This window comes from Pangasianodon hypophthalmus, chromosome 13, assembly GCF_027358585.1.
Source record: "Pangasianodon hypophthalmus isolate fPanHyp1 chromosome 13, fPanHyp1.pri, whole genome shotgun sequence".
Classification (NCBI taxonomy): Eukaryota; Metazoa; Chordata; class Actinopteri; order Siluriformes; family Pangasiidae; genus Pangasianodon; species Pangasianodon hypophthalmus.
In genome coordinates this window covers 14,790,224-14,808,760 of record NC_069722.1, presented here as the reverse complement: position 1 = coordinate 14,808,760, position 18,537 = coordinate 14,790,224, and the positions used below count along the sequence as shown (strand labels likewise).

General features: G+C 42.1%; 1 protein-coding gene across 6 annotated transcripts in view; it reads left to right on the top strand.

Annotated features, from left to right (window-relative positions):
* LOC113528036 (BAH and coiled-coil domain-containing protein 1) overlaps nucleotides 1-17,577 on the top strand; it is a 71,651-nt gene extending 54,074 nt beyond the window's left edge. For 4 of the 6 annotated variants that reach the window (XM_034309677.2, XM_034309676.2, XM_026916276.3 and 1 more), the window contains 19 exons: nucleotides 484-1,344; nucleotides 1,781-1,950; nucleotides 2,096-2,232; nucleotides 2,392-2,502; nucleotides 4,889-5,015; nucleotides 5,126-5,327; nucleotides 5,414-5,587; nucleotides 6,631-6,804; nucleotides 6,880-7,127; nucleotides 8,443-8,520; nucleotides 8,807-8,936; nucleotides 9,522-9,639; nucleotides 9,939-10,014; nucleotides 12,017-12,125; nucleotides 12,267-12,383; nucleotides 12,608-12,760; nucleotides 12,912-14,113; nucleotides 14,274-14,510; nucleotides 14,655-17,577. In XM_034309677.2, the coding sequence (XP_034165568.2) occupies nucleotides 484-1,344; nucleotides 1,781-1,950; nucleotides 2,096-2,232; nucleotides 2,392-2,502; nucleotides 4,889-5,015; nucleotides 5,126-5,327; nucleotides 5,414-5,587; nucleotides 6,631-6,804; nucleotides 6,880-7,127; nucleotides 8,443-8,520; nucleotides 8,807-8,936; nucleotides 9,522-9,639; nucleotides 9,939-10,014; nucleotides 12,017-12,125; nucleotides 12,267-12,383; nucleotides 12,608-12,760; nucleotides 12,912-14,113; nucleotides 14,274-14,510; nucleotides 14,655-14,864 (4,634 nt within the window). In that variant the 3' untranslated portion in view covers nucleotides 14,865-17,577. Of the gene's footprint in view, nucleotides 1-483; nucleotides 1,345-1,780; nucleotides 1,951-2,095; nucleotides 2,233-2,391; nucleotides 2,503-4,888; nucleotides 5,016-5,125; nucleotides 5,328-5,413; nucleotides 5,588-6,630; nucleotides 6,805-6,879; nucleotides 7,128-8,442; nucleotides 8,521-8,806; nucleotides 8,937-9,521; nucleotides 9,640-9,938; nucleotides 10,015-12,016; nucleotides 12,126-12,266; nucleotides 12,384-12,607; nucleotides 12,761-12,911; nucleotides 14,114-14,273; nucleotides 14,511-14,654 lie in introns of those variants that run through there. The other 2 variants (XM_034309678.2, XM_034309679.2) reach the window with 2 other exon arrangements.
* Nucleotides 17,578-18,537: the final 960 nt, after the last annotated feature.

The following is an 18,537-nucleotide window of genomic DNA, read 5'->3' as shown; positions in this document are numbered from 1 at the left end:
ATCCACACTGAGCTACTCAACACTCATGCAGGAACAATCTGGCTGCTTTTAGAATCTGTGGCTGTGTGTGGGTGGCTGCATTGGCAAGCGCACGATTGATTAAGCTGCAGAACATAGCCGGCAGCTCGTCTTCCAAAGCCCTGCCACCTCAGTAATGATGAGAATCACTTTGTCCAGAGACCCTGCCTCCACTAGACCCTCTTTGTCCACAACTTTTTCATTATCATTAACACCTCACTAAGTGCTTTAGTGTGTCAGATGATATTAACGTGCCAGAGCAGTTGAAGAAATGCAGCACAGCTCTACTTCAGAGCTTCTCCCCAACAGCTCTGCAGATGCCTAATGTGGCAATGATCAGCTCAGCAAATCTAAGCAGATGTCTTCCTACACAGGCTTCTCTTACAACTTTCAGCATGTATAATAAGCTATACTTTATTTGAGGTGCTGAATTTTTGCATTCTTAAAATTATTTTCTTTCCACAGATCTTCCACCTGGATACACCTATCCTGCAATCGCCATGGGATACAGAGGTGGGCCCTCCCCACAGGATGTACACCTGGCTGAGCCAGCTGAGCTAGAAGCCATTCCAGTTGAGCCAGTTGAGCATGCTCCAGCCCCTCTATCCAGTATTGGGGAGGGGCCTGAGTGCCATGCGGTAGTAAGGCCCATCACTGAGTCACAGTTGCCAGTGGAGGAGAAGAATGAGGAAGATTTGGCACAAGATCAGGTACGAGGTGTGCTGGAGCAGAGTGGAGAACCAGATCCAGTGGGCTGCTGTGTGCCTGCGGAGCATGAACAAGCACAGGGAGAAGCAACGATGCTCATTTGCCACCCTGACGAGGCATCAGCCTGTGAAACAGCACCCTGTTGGTTAGAGGAACCAATACATAAGGACTCTACCATAGTCTGTCAGGAGGAAGGTGGCCATCTTGAGCAGGACAATGTTGTTTCTGAGCTGAAACCACGAACAGCACCAGCTCCAGAGCATCCATGTGTTCCAGTTAATCCAGCTGACCTCCAACCCAGCACAGCCGCTGAGGTAGTGGCAGAAGAGACAGAAAAGGAAGCTCAGGAGGAAGACTGTGTACAGTTCCTCTCTGCTCCTTCATCTCCTATCAGTGCCACTCCTTTCCCACAGCCAACAGTGCCAAGTTATTGGAGCCTGGAGCTCCTGATTGCCGCTGCCTTCTGCGGAGACTGTCCTCCCCCCTCCCCACCTGCTTCCACCACTTCTCAGGGCTGTGCTGGCCCCTTCTATGCCAGTACATATGGCATGGAGCTCCTTAGTGAGCTGGCTGATCTGGAGCGCCAACAGGAACACCACAGTGCAGACAAAAGTGAAGGTGAGCTCTAGTGAGCAGAAGTCTTGCTAGAAACCAAGCTAGCAATGTACATTACTAAAAGTCCAAAAAATAACATACCTGCAGAAAAGAGAATGAAGTGGGTTGTTTTGGGGGCAGGGTTAGATTAAGAAGTATTCTTGTTCTAAAGAGCTTGCAGTCCCAAGGGAGAGGGGAAACAGGCTGGGCTGCTGCTGCTACCCTTTGTCCTGAGGGATATGCTTCTATGCCTTTGTTTCTGCAAACTCGTTTGATCCACAGACTTTTCACAAAATGAAGCAATGTCTGTGCTTTGTTTTCCATTTCTGAGCAAAATCAAAACTTTGCTAAAACCCTAGTGTCCTAAACATCCATGCTATTGGGTTTGCTATGTGAGCCAGGAGCTAGGTTGATTTTATTAGAACTCAATAGTTCATGTCCTTTTCTTTTCCTGACACAGGACAAGAGCAACTAATATTTGACCTCCAGAGTCTCGCTACCTTGGCAGTGGCTCGTGCCCTGGAGTTGGACTCCAAGGCAAACAGTATGGCAGATGCTGAGAAGCAGTGTCCAGCCAAAAGAACCATCAACCTGAGGCGGAAATGCAATTGGACCCCTCGCCATGAGCCAGTAATTACCCTTGTCTTCATACTTGTTTAGTCATGTTCATGCACTTCATTTTGCATTGATGTACTTTACATATATTTTAAATTGCATACCAATATACCAAATGTTTGATTTTTTTCTGAATGGTCTGGTTACTGCTGCTCTCTAGGTTTGTCCTGTGAAGGGTGCTATGGATGCTATAGACAGTCAGGAACTGGCTATGCGAGTGAGGCTGGCAGATTTGCAACGGCGTTACAAAGAGAAGCAGAAGGAGTTAGTCAAGCTTCAGAGGAAGCACGACCACCAGTAAGGACTGCCTTCCTTCCCGGTCCAACTTCTCCTCTATAAAACCATTCATTTCTAATTCTCTTAAAAGAAATTTCAAAGCCATCTCTCAAAGTGTTCACTTAGAATCCTGCCAACCATGTTGGTGAATAAAAAGCTTCACCTTTGTTTTTTCTCCAGGAAAGAGGAGACTCCTCGAAGTCCTGCACGTCGGGGCCCTGGTCGACCACGAAAGCGGAAATCAACAGGTCTAGGGCCTGTGGCTCCCCCTGAGCCACAAAAGAAAGTCAAGTAAGTAATCTCTCCTTCTACATCCACAGCATATGCACACTTTTAGATAAGCCCCTCATCTTGCAGACCACACCTCATACTATAAACAGGAAACAGAGGAACTCGCCTGACTCCAGTGAGGAAGTCAGTCTTATCAGTCTTATCATAGCCAGTAAAGAGTCTGAATTACATCACACCATAAGCAGGCTGCAGGCTGTCCTGTCTGTTGTGTGGGTTTAAAATATAGAAGCACACTTTATGTATAAGAAAGTCTCAGTTTTATGTATAGTACTCAGTTCATAATATTCAAGAATGTAATATATAAAACTGACATTTTTACCTGAGTACACTGTGCTACCTAATTCACTAGGGTAAGTAAAAAAATGCCTTTTATTTTTTAAAAATATTATGACTGACAGTCAGTTATTAACTTACCACTTGGTAATGAATCACCATTTACAACATTTACAATTCTATAATTCTTGTGTTTTATTGATCTGACTTTTTTAAATTAACTTCTTTACTCATGATAAGATTATGATAGGACCCTGGCTTTGCAATGCCAGCAACGTGGTGGAAGCCTGATACTGAGTACAAGGGTCATGGATTATGAATATATTACATGCACCTGATTTCTGTTTACAGTGTATGCTTTTGAAAGCAGAACTTCACTTTAATCTGAAGCAGATACTGCTAATTCCTCATACAGATAGTGATAAAGTGCATAAAGTCATACTGCATGTTATTTATACCTGTGAATTGGAGGTCAGACTAGGCCTAAGGTCGTATTGGTTCTTGTTCTCCGACAAGTGCTGTGTCTGTGTTTCCTTGGTTTACAAGTCGAGAGAGCCTGTTACTTTTCAATTAACGCCATCATCAGGACCCATGTGCTCTCTCTCTCTCTCTCTCTTTCTCTCTGTCACGCTGTCTCTCTGTCTCTCTCGCTCTTGGTCTTTCTTACTCTCTCTCTGGACCTCTGGGCAGTCTTCCATTGTGTTCCCAGCTGTCCCGCTGCTGTGTCACCTCCGTTCTGTTTCCGCCCTTGTAGTCATGTCCCCACGCTGGCCGCGACATGATACTGCATGACAGTGACACTCAGATGCATGGGCAGTTAGCCAGAATCCCTTTAGCACATGCTAGAAAAGTGCGTGTGTGTGCTCGTGTGTGTGTGTGTCCGTGTGTGTGTGTGTGTGTGTCCGTGTGTGTCCGTGTGTGTGTGTCCGTGTGTGTGTGTCCGTGTGTGTGTGTCCGTGTGTGTGTGTCCGTGTGTGTGTGCCCGTGTGTGTGTGTGTGTGTGCCCGTGTGTGTGTGCCCGTGTGTGTGTGCCCGTGTGTGTGTGCCCGTGTGTGTGTGTGTGTGTGTGCGCGCGTGTGTGTGTTAATGACTGGGATGTCTTGCTGCAGTCACCAGGCAAGCAGCCAGATTCTTATTTTTTTTTTTTTGCATTAAAATGCATTTTGTCTTACTGTTCATAACACATGCTTTTCCTTCATGTTATCACTATTTCTTGAAATTCCTTTGAGGTGGTACCTTACATAATGAGACATTTTCTTCTTGTGAGTTTTTTTTCTTACATTTCACCTGAACAAAATAACAATTTTATTTAGTATATTATGATAAAGGGAAATAGGGTAGTGCTTAATAGCATCAGCTACATCTTGTGTGTGTGTGTGTGTGTGTGTGTGTGTGTGTGTGTGTGTGAATGTGTACGTGCATGGTTGTGTGTTTGTGTGTGTGAGAATGAGTGCAACTCCCTGATAATCAGTTCTGTTTAATTAGATGCTGGGAGAGCTCCCAACAGGGAGGGGCTGTGTCACATCATGTTTGTCATTGCGTGGTGCAGCAGAACTTGCCACATGGGGACAACATACACCATCGCAGCCTCTGTCCCTAGCTTGTCAATCATGCTGCCCCAGGGCATGGTATCACATACACAAACACACAGATACACAGACAGACACACATACACAGACACACAGACACACATACACAGACGTTTAGCACAAATACAAATGGACTCACAGACAGTAGGCTACAAAAAACACACTTGTTCTAATTCTATTATGTAAGAAGCAGGACATGGGGGAGAAAAATGTCAATGAGGTTTCCCTCTTTTGCACCAAGGGCTCCGCTTGCGATTCACATTAAGCTCCCAGTAGCAAATGGCACAGCAAAGGGAGGAGGGAGGTTAATCTCTTTGTTTGAGTGCAGCCTGCCACACATTTGTGTGCTTCTTTGGGCATGTTGCCAGGGAAATGCAAGGGCATTCTCTCTGTAAGACAGAGAAATGTGGAAATGCAGCCCAGATGCTGTAATGCTCAGCGAGAGAAATGTACAACTGCCATATTTTTTCACCGAGTGTGCAAGTGTTGTGTTATTAAAACCTGTGGCGTTGTTTGAATGACAGGACCGTGGGGGTGGTGCTGCTGACAGAGGAGTCTGGAAGAGGAGGCGGGGATTTGATGAAGAAGAGGAGGCTATCCAACCGGAGCTTTAGCCGTCTTGGAGCTGTACAGGTTACTGTCCCTTCTTCAGTGGGTTCATCATGTCATTATCTATCACTGATCTTTATTCCCACATGCCTTCTGCACTTCCATTATGGTTCACTTAACATTATGTCCCTGCAATTCTTTTTATCTCCCAGGTGAAGATGCAATCCACTCAAAAGAGCAGCCTCCACGAGCACCACATGGCACAGCTGAAGTCCAAACCTGCTGTCAGTAGAACCATCCGGGACCGTGAAACCTTGGGGTCTGCTCACTTGTACACTTCTCAGCGCAGCCCAAAAGTGGATTCCAGACTCTCTAACATGATAGCCAACGAGTCTGAAGGCCAAAGTGACACAGGTCAAATACACTCACTGCCTAAATGCTGCTCATATGTGTGAATTTGGCGATAGCTGCTGTTTTTCTCACTCTGTCTCTGTGTACAGGCAGTGGAGACAGCGGCACTCAGGAGAGCTGGAAGGGCCTGAGGAATAGTAAGAAGAAGAGTGAGGTGGCTTTAAATCGAGCATCAGCCTGTGTGCAGCAGCCTCGGGCCAGAGGACAGGATGCAACAGAGGACGGGGAAACATTCGCAGAGGATACAGAGTCCTCTGAGCAAGGTGAGTCTGACCTATTTAATCATCAGCCTTTGAGAAAACCCCAGGAATGTCCTTATTGTATGAGCTGGTTTTCATACTTTAATAAATCTGATTATTTTATATGGATCAGCACAGACACTGAAGCATTATAATCTAAATTGACAAAAGAAAGTCTCAGTAATACATAGGCAGTTAAGAAATTCTCTGAGTTAGTGTGCCCCCAGTGGTCATGTGAGGAGATAATTTGTTAATGCTGACAAGTGAAAGACAAGAGTGTGTGAGATTGTGTGCGCGGAGGTGAGTGAGAGGGTGTTGATGAATGGCTTGTAAATGACAAGAGTGTCTGGGGGTGTGTAGACACCTGACACCTCTCAATCCAGCCTCTCGCTGGCAGACACACAGCCACAGCTGCAGCCTGCTGTCTCATACGACAGCTCAACAGCTGACTGGGCATTAACACCTACTGCTATATACACACACACACACACACACACACACTTATAAACACACACATGCACATATACTGCACAGACTACACATAATAAATGGGGAGAGGTTGATGACTCCTGCATCAAAAAATGTCACTAACCCTCTATGAAACTACAATCTCTTTGTGATTCACCTTCTGCTGTTATGGATCCCACATGGATAATCTAAAAATTTGCACTTCCCAAATACATTTTGTAAAACTTACCATTGCTTCAGTGGATAATCTCACCTGAATACTGTAAACTCACACATTCTATGAACTGCTGCTGTAATCATAGACAGTCCTGTGCTCATCCCTGGACACTTATTCACTGTCGCATCAGGCTTGCTCATAAAGGATCTAAATCTGAATCCAGATTTATGCAGCGCTGCTTTGTGACAATATCTACTGTTAAATGCGCTGTACAAATTAAATTGAATTGAGCTGCATATGTCTAGATTCAGTTTGGAGTCATGTGAAGAATATGATGTATATTTTATTTATATTTTATTTATTTTATTTCTATTGGATTTTGTAATAGATCAGTTTTAAAACTGCATGTAAAATCACGCTGTCGTTGCTGTTTATCCCACAGAAGAGGAGGAAGCAGAGGGCAGTTACAACATCGATGCAGGCCATACCATCAAAGTCCCACCCTCCAGGGAGCTCCCGTCCAGCTCCATCCTAAAAGACCCCTCCCCTTCCTCTGTTGTGAAACTGGAAGTCAATCAGAAGGCAAAGAATAAAAGAGAACGGCAGGAGCTGTACGGTGAGTACAAAACCCACAAACATTATTTAGTTATTCTTTGTATTTTGTATTCATCTAATTAGTGAGCTCCTGCAGGTTCCCAGCTTCGGTCAAATACAGAAGGTGAGGTGAAAGTAAAGAAAAGGCCCCACTGTAGGTCAGCACCAGACAATGCAGCTAAGAGCTTGGGGGTGAGGAGGAGACCAGGTCGTCCCAGACTGCAGGAAAAGCTGTGGGCTGGTCACTATCGTAAACCTGCAGGCCTCTTGTCTTTCTCCACCACCAGCGAGAGGCTGAGGAGAGCCACACGGAAGAGCTCCATGCTCCGTGGAGTGCTTAGCAAGGTGAGCACAGAACAGGAAGTTCATTCATGATGAAGTTACATAATAATGAGCCATGTCTTCTATACACTCTTTAAAATGTCAGTAACAGGTAACTCTGTGGAAACTCTTAAAGAACAACAACAAAGGTTTCTCTTTCGAGAAAGGTTCCAAGTAGAGCTTTTTTTCTAAGAGAGTCCTTGTAGAAAACCAGAACCATTAACCATCTAAAAAACTGTGTAGAGTAACATTAGTATAGTATAAACTGTTCAATGATTGTGTATATGTACAAAATGCACATGTATAAAAAAGGAATCAGATATTGTATGTCAGTCAATAACTGGATTTCTTTCTAAATACATGATGTATGCCTCTTAGCTTTTCAACCTGCCAATATACCCAGTGGAAAAAAGTACATGAAATAAAATTTAAACTTTTTCTCTAAAGCATTTTTTTAAACATTGAGCTATTTTACTGGCTGGTAATGCTGTGCTTCATCAAACTGTCTCTATTTTGAATCAAAGGAGTAGACAAGCTTTTGTAGAGCAAACATCTGCTCTTGGACATCAAACAGGTTTTCCGTCACTACCAACAAACAATGATACTATCTGTATCTGATTATTGCCCCAAATATCTGTATCTGTATTCAGATTTGTATTCAGTTTTAAATTCAAAGTGGGCATGGACTAAACACCTACTTTTATATATATATATATATATATATATATATATATATATATATATATATATATATATATATATATATATATATATATATAATATATTCTTGTACCTGCCAGTGATATTTTTAACATATACTGTTGGCTCTAAATCTCAAAATAAAAAACTTGTAGTCTAATTTAAACCACAATCCTAGGTAGTTAAGATGAATGAATGGATTGCACTGGATTGTACAGTGAGTCACATTCATCTTCATCTGCGAGCTACAAATGTGACTGCTCATATGAACTCATGAAAGTAAAAACCTCCCACTTGCAAGACTTTTTTGTTGTCCTGAGGGATCCCAGTCCTGATACACACCTCTAGTTTCCACCTCTAGCTTTGTTTAAAAAAAATAGTGGAAGGAATAGTGTGCCTATGCTTTGTATCTTTATTTGTATCTCTTTAGAACACGTTATCTGTTTAATCAGAATAATCATATATATATATATATATAATCATATACGGTTACATCCCTAGTATACATGCACTTTTGTACTTCTGTACATGTACATGCACTTCTGCTACTCTAGAACTGTGACAAGCAGGTTGCTTAGCTTCAGTGACTCAAGGCCCTAATTTTTGTCTGTTTCTTTCATAACTTTTTCTAATGCTACAGACGAAAAGTTGTTGGTCAGCTGTGGTCCAGTCTCCTCAGAGTGATGACACCTGTAAACGGAGGACCAGATTTAGACAGGTACATTCACACAAGATGACATATTTCCAAAACCAAATGCTTCTTTCAGTGAAACAAGATTTTTTTTATTGTGATAATCATTACCTTTCAGCAGTAGTGATTTTGTTATTACTAAAACCCTAGGATAGCTTGTGTGCACAATAAAGATTGAACACGGGAGCCGTTGCTATAACTTTAATGTATTAATCTCAGAGATGAGTATGTGAATTTGGCATTGTCTGTGCCCTCTTATTGTGTGGCTCACTCTGTGTGTGTGTGTGTGTGTGTGTGTGTGTGTGGGGTGTAGTCTAAAGGGCGCGCAGTCAGTCGTCTATTGGAGAGCTTTGCAGCGGACGATGGCTTCCAGCTGGGTGGAGACAGCAGCTTCTCCGATGAGGATGAGGAGAACTCTTCGTCAAGCTCTAGAAATTTTCTGGGTAACTTTGAGACTGAAAAAGAAATTTCCACTAAACGATTGACAGACTGACTGATTTCCATTGATTAAACGCATATGTACGAGATTTGTTCAGGGCATATACACCAGGTGGCGATACACACCTATAACATGGGGAGAAATCCCTCACAAAACGAAGAAAAGAAAAGTTGCAAAGAGCTGCCATATTGCATTTTTTCACCACTTGTATTCTGACAAATTCCCCTACCTGTGCTGGGATTGGGCTAGTCTTATTCAAAGCAGCCTGCTTGGACAGTTGAAGACTGATAACCAGTAAAGCGTTTGTTAGAATTTGCATGAGGAAAAAAATAATAACTCTCATTCTCCTCAAGTTTCAGCTTTTTCAGCTTTTTTCATAGTTGATGGTGTAATATACATGGCTTCTCATATATTTGATTGGTGGACTTCAGGCTTCTTTTTTTATTTTTTATCTCACTGAGATGTTGTAACAGTAGCACCATGTCCTTGGTACCAGTGGATTGAATCCAGAATATACAGCATATACAGTGACTATTTGTTTTTAATAGAAATTGGCATTTGATTCTGTGCATTTTTCTTCTGCCCTCAGCTCCTCCAAACTGTGTTCTTACCAAAGACTTGCTGAGTGAAGGGCTCAAAATTCTCATCAGTAAAGAAGATGAGCTTCTGTACGCCGCCCGTGTGAGAACTCTAGATCTGCCTGACATGTGAGCACAATGCAAACACACCGTGTGTGAAACACTTTATCATCTAACACTAAAAGAAAGCACCAAATGTCAGCCATTATGTATGTATACACATGCTTTTTATAGAGAGTTGTGGATGTTTCAGATGCACTTGAGCATATTGGTTTTAGACCGGTTTAGAAGAGCAGCATGCAGCAAAGGGTCAGTCACACAAAGCGAGTGAGAGAAGTGGAGCCGGACACGGGAAGTCAAGCATTACACACACAGCTGAAAATAACTCCTTTGTACTCTCTCCTCCTCCCTCTCTCTGTTTCTCTCAGCTACAGCATTGTTATCGATGGAGAGAGAGGAAACCGCCCCAGAATCTACTCCCTGGAGCAGCTCTTGCAGGAAGCAGTGAGTTCTTGTTCAAATTGCAGCGCAAGCCTGCCTGTTCTCTGGGCTTTAGCCTCTCAGGACTATCCTCTTACATACACAGACACACACACATACACACGCTCACACCCTTATCCTCCATAGCTACCACTTAGACCACCCCCCACTACTTTCACCACATCCTACTAAATATCCCCTTCCATCAGAGCCCCACACTCAGCCGTATCCTCTTCCACAAAGGTCTCTCATCAGAAACCATTTCTCTTGTGTCACCCACATCACCCAGCACCAGATCCCAGGAAAGCCCTCTCTCAGCTCACACCTCCTCATTAAATGTAATATCCATTAGCCTAATGAACGCCTTCCTTCTTCTCTTCCTGTAATGACCATTATGAAACTGCTTCAGTCCAGTATCTTTTGAGCCTCCTCCTCATTATAAAACATGCCGCCCTTCCATTAGAACCACATCCCTAAGAACCAGCACTTTCAGCCCACAGCTCAGTTATATTTGAGGAGCCCCACCCTTTTAGACCACCACCCCTCCTTTACATCCTTCATATTAATATACCTAGCAGCTTCTGTCCTCTTTGTCATTCCAATAAGCAATTTAGTGTATTTCACTAAGCTTCCTCTGGCCTGAAGTGTTAGATAGAGGAATGTGTCATTTTCTTCTTTTTCTTTGTGTGTTCAGAGCTGAACTCATGGGGTTATGCTAACATTACTGTTTATCTAAGCCATCAATGAAATGGCCTCTAATGATACACTGTAAACCGCAGCGCGTTCTTGGCTAGCATTCATTTTTTCCTCCCACTTTGTGTTTCCTTGTTCCTGTGGGGGTGGGGGGTGGTGGGGCTGGTTGCTGACTATTGTTTTGCATAGTTATCAAATTCTGGTCACACATCACTGGCAAATGAGTTGTCAAAATCTCAGCATAATGGAAATTAATTTAAAAACAGTGAAGAATGTGTCAATAGATAAACCTGAATGACTATTCAGAATGATTATGTAAACAGTTAAACTCTGAACAGGAACCAGTTAAATACAAGCATCATAGACTAAGTGGTACTTTCAGTTTATTTACATATCTAGTTCATGTAACCTAAAAAGTGCTTGTTTCCTTAAAAACTATTTGGGTTTATGGATGCCCCTACCAACAACACTGCTGAGGCATGACAAGACATGTTTAATTGTCTCTGATAACATTTAATCTTCTCTCACACCAATCCGTAAAAACACATGCAAAAAAACATGCACACACTTTTTTTTTTTCACACTTTCTCCTGGGATCTTCAAGGAAAAAAAATCCCATAGCTCTTTATATATATACATTTCATAATTTCTGCTTTGGGTTGGTTGAATCTAGCACAGCTCTCACACACAAACCCACTCAACACACACATGCTGTGCACACACACTCACAGTCACACATACAGTTGTTGTGCAGCTGCTCCACTGAGTAAACAGCAGTCTTCCAGCAGCTGGATCTAATTACACATGCACTTCTGCTTTCCCTATCCTTCCATGACTCCAGTCGACTTTTACCTTTGACTTCATCTACTAGCTCCCACATACACAGTGAGGAAAAACTCAATCCTTCTCACTAGTCACAATCCAGCTTTACACCTCATCAGTGAAAAAGTACCTGTAACCATGGCAACCCTAAATTAAGGCAACTTGAAAGAGGCCCTTGGCGAATGGTAGATGCTGAGCCCCGTCTGCATTGTGGAAAAGAAGAAATGCTGGCAACCTGCAATCACAGCCCTTCCATTCACAGACTCTTTAGTATTACTCAGCAAGTCGGGGTTTACCACATCACAGCTTCCGCTGTTTTCAGGCCTGACTGGCATGCTGGCATGAGATAAGTGCTGCTTTCAGCACTGCCACAGTGACTGGTGTGTGCAAGTGCATGTACTTGTGTTTGTAGCTGTCTGTTTTGCCATCTGACTTTCTTCTCTGGGTCTAAACACTTTTTTGTCTTGGACTGGCACTGACTAACAGCGGTGTGTTTTTGTGTGCGTACCAGGTTTTGGATGTGCGTCCTGAAACAGAGGCAGTGCTGACCGAAGGAACAAGAGTCTGCGCCTACTGGAGTGAGCGCTCACGATGTCTTTACCCAGGCTATGTGCGCAGGGGTGAGAAATCAGGAATTTCTCTTAAATGAGGGCATTATTATGGGACCATCCTTTTATTGTTATATGTTTGTACACATGCTTTTAATGTTATGGATTCTTTAAAGTTATGGAATTTTGTGTTTTCATGTTGTGCTCTATTAGGTGGCTCTAATGATGAGTGTAAGCCAGGTGGAGTGATGGTAGAGTTTGATGATGGGGACAGAGGATGGATCTCCCTCCGCAACATTCGCCTCCTTCCACCTGGATACCAGATTCATTGTGGGTCCCTTATATTCTCTCATAAACCTTACTCTCAGTAGGGATATCCCTCATTGAAAACGACAAAAAAAAACTAAATTGTTAACATGACATTACATTAGTTAATCAAATATTTAATCCATATACATAACAAAAAATTGCATATAAAATGATATTGATATTTTGTGACTGATCTGATCTCAATATGGTGCCAAAGTTATAATCCTCTTTCTCAACTTTGGTAGATGCTGAGTCCAATCCTACCCTGGTCTCCAGTGGTCGCTCAGACAAGGTTGTTTCATGTCAAGAGGGAAGAAGCTCACAGATTGACAGATCATCTGAGAAAACATCTAGCACAGAGGAAGCCAAAACCAAGGAAAAGCAAATGAGAAAACCAGGTATGGTTTTACCTCAGAAGCATGCATATAATTTAGCACAAAGTGTGTTTCAAAATATAGCAAAATATCCAGCAAATATATATTTTGATTAAAAAAATCCTTAAATCTACAGTACAGACATGGTTTGATATATTTAAACATTATTTCTCAGGGAGACCTAAGGGTTCAGGACTGAAGAGGTTTAGCTCAGATAGTGTATCCAAAACCTCAGCATCTCCACTTACCTGGCCATCAGTAGCTCAGCCTAGAAAGAGAGCACCTGTCAATTTGTTTCAACTTAATGGTTCAGCAACCAAGAAGACCCTGAAGACCAGAGAGGGAGTGTTTCCTCATGCTTCTGTCTCTGTGACAACATCAGCCAAATGCATCTTCAATAGCAGGTCGTTTGAGGTGGATTCTTTTAGTAGTATTGCTAATGGCTACTCGTCTTTCTGCAGCCAGACCTCTGGCATGCCTGTAGAGGGCAGGAGCAGCCCCTATGGGCAGGGCAGAAAGTATGAGGAATCTGACATGCCTCGGGGAAGGAAAAATGAATTCCTCATCAAGCTGGATCATGAGGGAGTAATGAATCCCAAGAACAAGAGCAGCAAGGCTCTGCTGATGTTAGGAGGGTCTGGGTTTGGTTCTAAAGGTATAGGTGCTCCACCCAAGCCTGAAACGTATTCTCACCCAGTCCTGTTGGTAAAGGACAAAAGGAAGGGAGACAGTTCTCGGGCAGAGCTCCTTCCAATCCAGAGAAAGCCATCTCCATCCCTGCTAATAGGCAAACATGGAGACATGGGCCTTAGTTGCCACAGGGACTGCCACAGCTCTTATTCAGACATGGATGAGGAAGATGAAGAAGAAGAGGAAAGGAGGAGAAGAAATGAATCAGTTCTGGTCCCAGCCTCTGGTGGCATGAGGATAGCTAGTCGTTTCCTCTCCCACCTCTCTGTTTCCTCATCTTCTTCTGGGTCATCTAGCTCTTCTAGTTCAGGCTCTATTTCAAGCTCCAGTGTCTGCTCCTCTGACAATGACTCCTCCTATAGCTCTGAGGATGAGGAGAACTCCACACTGCTCCTACAGAGCTGCCTCACCCCCCACCACTCCCTGCTTCATCCCCATAAAGCTCCCACTGGACCCCCACAGCACTCATTTGTGGCCAAAGCTATGGCTGTCTCCAGCGCCAAAGGTGGGAGTGTTGACAGTGCTGCCCGCAAGCCCCTGAGGAGGAAAGAGTGCCTAAGTTCATCTTCCAAACCCTCTAAAGACCTGGTCAAGAGACAAAAACTACTGGCTGACCATAGCAGGCCCAAAGTATCTGCCTGCATGCCACCAAGGCAACTGTGGAGATGGTCCGGGAATCCCACCCAGGTAAGCCAGGAATTGCTAAAAACATTAACTTATTAACAGACAACTTATGTCTGTCTGTCATATCTGTCCAAAGCCTATCAGTCAGTTCTAGCTTATATACCATTATAAACAATTTTCATGCAAACACGTTGTGTCAAAAATAATATTTCTTGTTCTCAAGAGACGTGGGCTAAAAGGGAAAGCTCGTAAGCTCTACTATAAGTCCATAGTCCGAGGCAGGGACACGGTGCATGTAGGAGACTGTGCAGTGTTCCTGTCGGCTGGCCGTCCCCACCTACCCTACATTGGCCGCATTGAGAGCTTCTGGGAGTCCTGGACCAGCAATATGGTAGTGAAAGTCAAGTGGTTCTACCATCCTGAAGAGACCAATCTTGGCAAGAGACATCATGATGGCAAGGTAAACATGATGAGGTCTTGAACTATGATATACAGCTTACCTGGCATAAAGACAAGTAGCCTAGTTTTCTCGAAGAGATATGATATTTGTAGATTTTCTAACATAAATTTAGTTAGTAAAAAATACATATTTCTTCCCTATCAGCATGCCCTCTATCAATCATGCCATGAGGATGAGAATGACGTGCAGACAATCTCTCATAAGTGCCAGGTTGTGAGCCGTAAGGAATTTGAGCATCTGAGCCGCAACGGGAAGCCTGGAAGCAACCTTCAGGACCTCTACTACCTGGCCGGCACCTACGACCCCACCAGTGGCCAGCTGCTCACTGCAGACGGAGTGTCTATCCTCTGCTAGCTTTGGTCTGAGGGTAATGACAATCTAGCATTTGCCTGAGTAGGAATTTGAAGAGAGACCAACCAGTCAAGATGGGGTATTTCAAGAATCGCATCTGTAATTATTCCTAAGTTTAAAAGGAATTGAGTTATGTTGAGATGCATGGCTAGAAAGATAAGCCCACAACCTCTCAGCCTCACAACCTGTCCTTGGTCTCCCAAAGACAAACTGCCACCACAGGTAGTTTGCCCGTGGTCCAGCTTCTCTGTATAGTACATCCATGTTTAATCTCACACCTTACAATTTAACTTCAAAAAACCAACATTCTATTTAAAGTCACCAAAGCAGAACCCTTTTTCGGTTTTGGAAGATGGCTGTCGTGAGAATTCTACAGCGTAGAAAAAAACCAGAGACAAAGGCAGAGTGGTGTGCTTTCCCCCACACCATGTGATGATTCCAGGGATATTTAAGTAAATAATGGATTTAGTATATTAAGTTTATGTATGTGTATATTTAAGGAGTTATTTACTATCAAGCCATACACTTCAGTACCTCTTACCTGTCTTCTTATTCAGGTGTATAGTGTACAGGTGCATGCGTGATCCGTTTTTTCATTATTATTTTTGTCATTGTTGTCTATATGTATATACAAAGTTATTTTATATGGGTGATGTACAGTACATATGAGGTTTATTGTCTGATGATTGGATTGATTTATTTTTCTATGAGAAGAGATGAACTGAAGATGTATGCATTGCACTGCACATTGCCTGCTGAGACAGAAAGAGATGATGTTACAAGTTTCAGTCATTGTTATGGCTGCACTTTGGGCATTTATTAATCATTTTTCTGTTTTGTTTTGTCTGCTCATGCCATTATTTTACATGTCCACTGTGCTTTTTACCCAAAAAAAGGAGAAAAGGTGGGGAAACCCTGTAAACATTATTTGATGTTATTTAACTGAGAAATTCATGTCTAAGAGGTATATCAGAAAAAAATAAGTAAATGGAAACTATGGGAGCAGGTATAAAATACCTGTAAATTATTGCAAAATATATTAATTAGTGCTGTACATCCTTCTGCAATCAACATATTTCTTAATATGTTGTGCTGACTGTATCCTATTTTGCTTTATTGAAAATGTTTCATACCATTTCTTCCAACTTTCTTCTCATCAGCAGTGGTAATGGCATATTGAGGCAGACTGTTTTACCAAGGCCAAGGCATTGAAACAAAGAAATGGCAATGTGCCAACCGTAACAAGAGCTCTTAGAGAAGCCGATGAGTCGTTTGTCTTTAGGGACAATCATATTCATAAAAGAGCAAGCGTAGACTGTTTGACAGGCTCACACAATCACAAGATTCTTTATTAGATTTTTTTTTGTGTGCCAAAAACATCTTGTTTTTATTATGCAACCTTCACTGTATTCTCTAAGTATTGATTATTATTATTTTTTATTATCTATTTATTGTCAGTGTTGCTGTTTCATCACAAAACCAAACAAAAATGTGACAGCGCTTATTTAGTTTGTGTTGAACATAGAGTCTCTTTAAATCAAAGTGCAATGGTCTGGCAGAGAGTACTTGTACAGAGGGAACACTGGACTAGTATGCTGGTTTGTGCCTTGAATTATAGTTAGACCCTCACCTTCTGGCCCCCCATTAACAACTTTTGTGGCCCTGCAGGGGAAGTGACATCATTCACTGACCTCTCCCTGACCATATAACCTTATCCTCTGTGCTTTACAAATGGACACCAAAAATGTATTTGTCTCAATATTCAGTCTATTCATTCGCCTCTCACCATTAACCTGAAAGAAAAAGAGGACATTTGATTATAGTTAGTTTCTTTACAAAATGTCCAATCTTGATTTTTTTAAAGTGGGCAGTAAGGTTACACATTATGTGAATAATTTTAAACTTGACTTGACTCTTACATAGGTTATTTATTAACTCTCTGCGTAGGCCATACTAATTGTATGTTAAATGTTTGCCTTTGTTTTACTGTCTGATAAAGGAGGGCACTGGACTGAGTAATATGAATGTACTTAGTATAAATTAAGAACGAACATCTTCTGAAGACCTGTCTGAATGGCACAAAATTCTGATCTTTTATCGTGAAGGCAAAGTTCCATTAGTTACATTGTCCTACTAAAAAGAGGCAAAAAACCTGATTACTGTTCCATAGTAGAGGTCAGTTTCTCTTTTTGGAAGAACAGATATTAGAGATTTTCAGATGGTCTTGCCTTAGAAATTGGTCACCTATCATAATTTAAGAAAAGGTCATTTGCCCATTGATAAAAGTGCAATACTACTTTGACTCAACATTTGAATGATGGTCAGCAATTGTGGCGCTTCTAATAAAGGCCAATGGGTAATAGGAAATGATCAGGAGGACGCGGGAACGTCTATCCTATGAAACCGTTTTCTTTCCATTTCTATTTTGATTTGTACATGGTAAAATATATGTACCTAATATTCAGCCTGTCACAGAATTTTTATGTTTTAACATTGATGAAAGCAAAATTAAGTATATTCTTTATTGTCCTTTTTGTCAGTTTTATTTCTCTGTGCTGAAAACTGTTGTAAAGATTGTAAATGTGTAAAGTAAGGTCTGATTTGGGGAGTAAACATTTTACAGAAAAAAACACTTTATGAGTATCAAGCTGTAAATGTGTTTTAGTATTAAGATTTTTTTATAGAGGGACTATGAATAAATATCATGCTCAAAGAACTGTGCGCTTATTGGATGATTGATTATCCTTAAATAGAAGACCCCATCTAACAGTCATGCCAGTGTAACATTCCCTATGTGTACGTACAGTCAGTTTTACGTACAAATCAGCCCTTTCATAGCAACTAAAAATAAAAGGAAGTGAAAAAGAAAATGATTTTACCCTTTGATGCTCAGTCACGTTTGACAGCCCGGATTGTCCACCTCCTCAGTGCCTGAACTTTTATAGGTGGAGGTGCAAAAGAGCATGAAGACTGGATATAGGCACCACTGGGGAGCCCGAAATAGGTCACTGACCTTTCCATATGTGACTTCAGGGTCATTGTAGGGGCTTTGTCTCTACAGCCGGATTAAAGAAAGCACATCATTCATGTCCAACACTGAACACAATGTGGTTTATGCTTGGCGATGGAGTTAAGCATAAACCACATTGGGTCAAAGTTAGGCCAGTGTATGCAACGTCACAAAGAAAAGGTTTAGCCCATGCTTGATTATGAGTTAGGGGACACCATAAGTGTAGGACAATTTTAGAAGATTTATTGTTATTTCCAAATTAACAGTATGGTAAGGTTATACATCCATAAGGTTTTAACCACAGCTGTACATTAATTTGCCAAATCGGCCATAAAGGTATTATGTTAGTGTAACAAATAGATCTTAACATCATATAAGACCTGAAATGTGTAAGTGTGACTATCCTTTCAGAATGGTAAGGCCACTTTAATTTGCTTAAATGTTACTAACAGATCTCTAGGCTGTTTTTCAGGCATTCCTTACTCCTCTCTCTACTCCTTTCTCTTGGTACCATGCTCCTAACCTTCACACTATTCTTGCACTCCCACCACTCAGATGGCTAAGTGTCAGGATGCCTAAAGCAAAAATGTTTCACTGCCTGGTCAATCCCATCTTCCCTATAAACATCTGTGTATTATGAGGATCCCTGGTTGTCCAGCAGAGAAG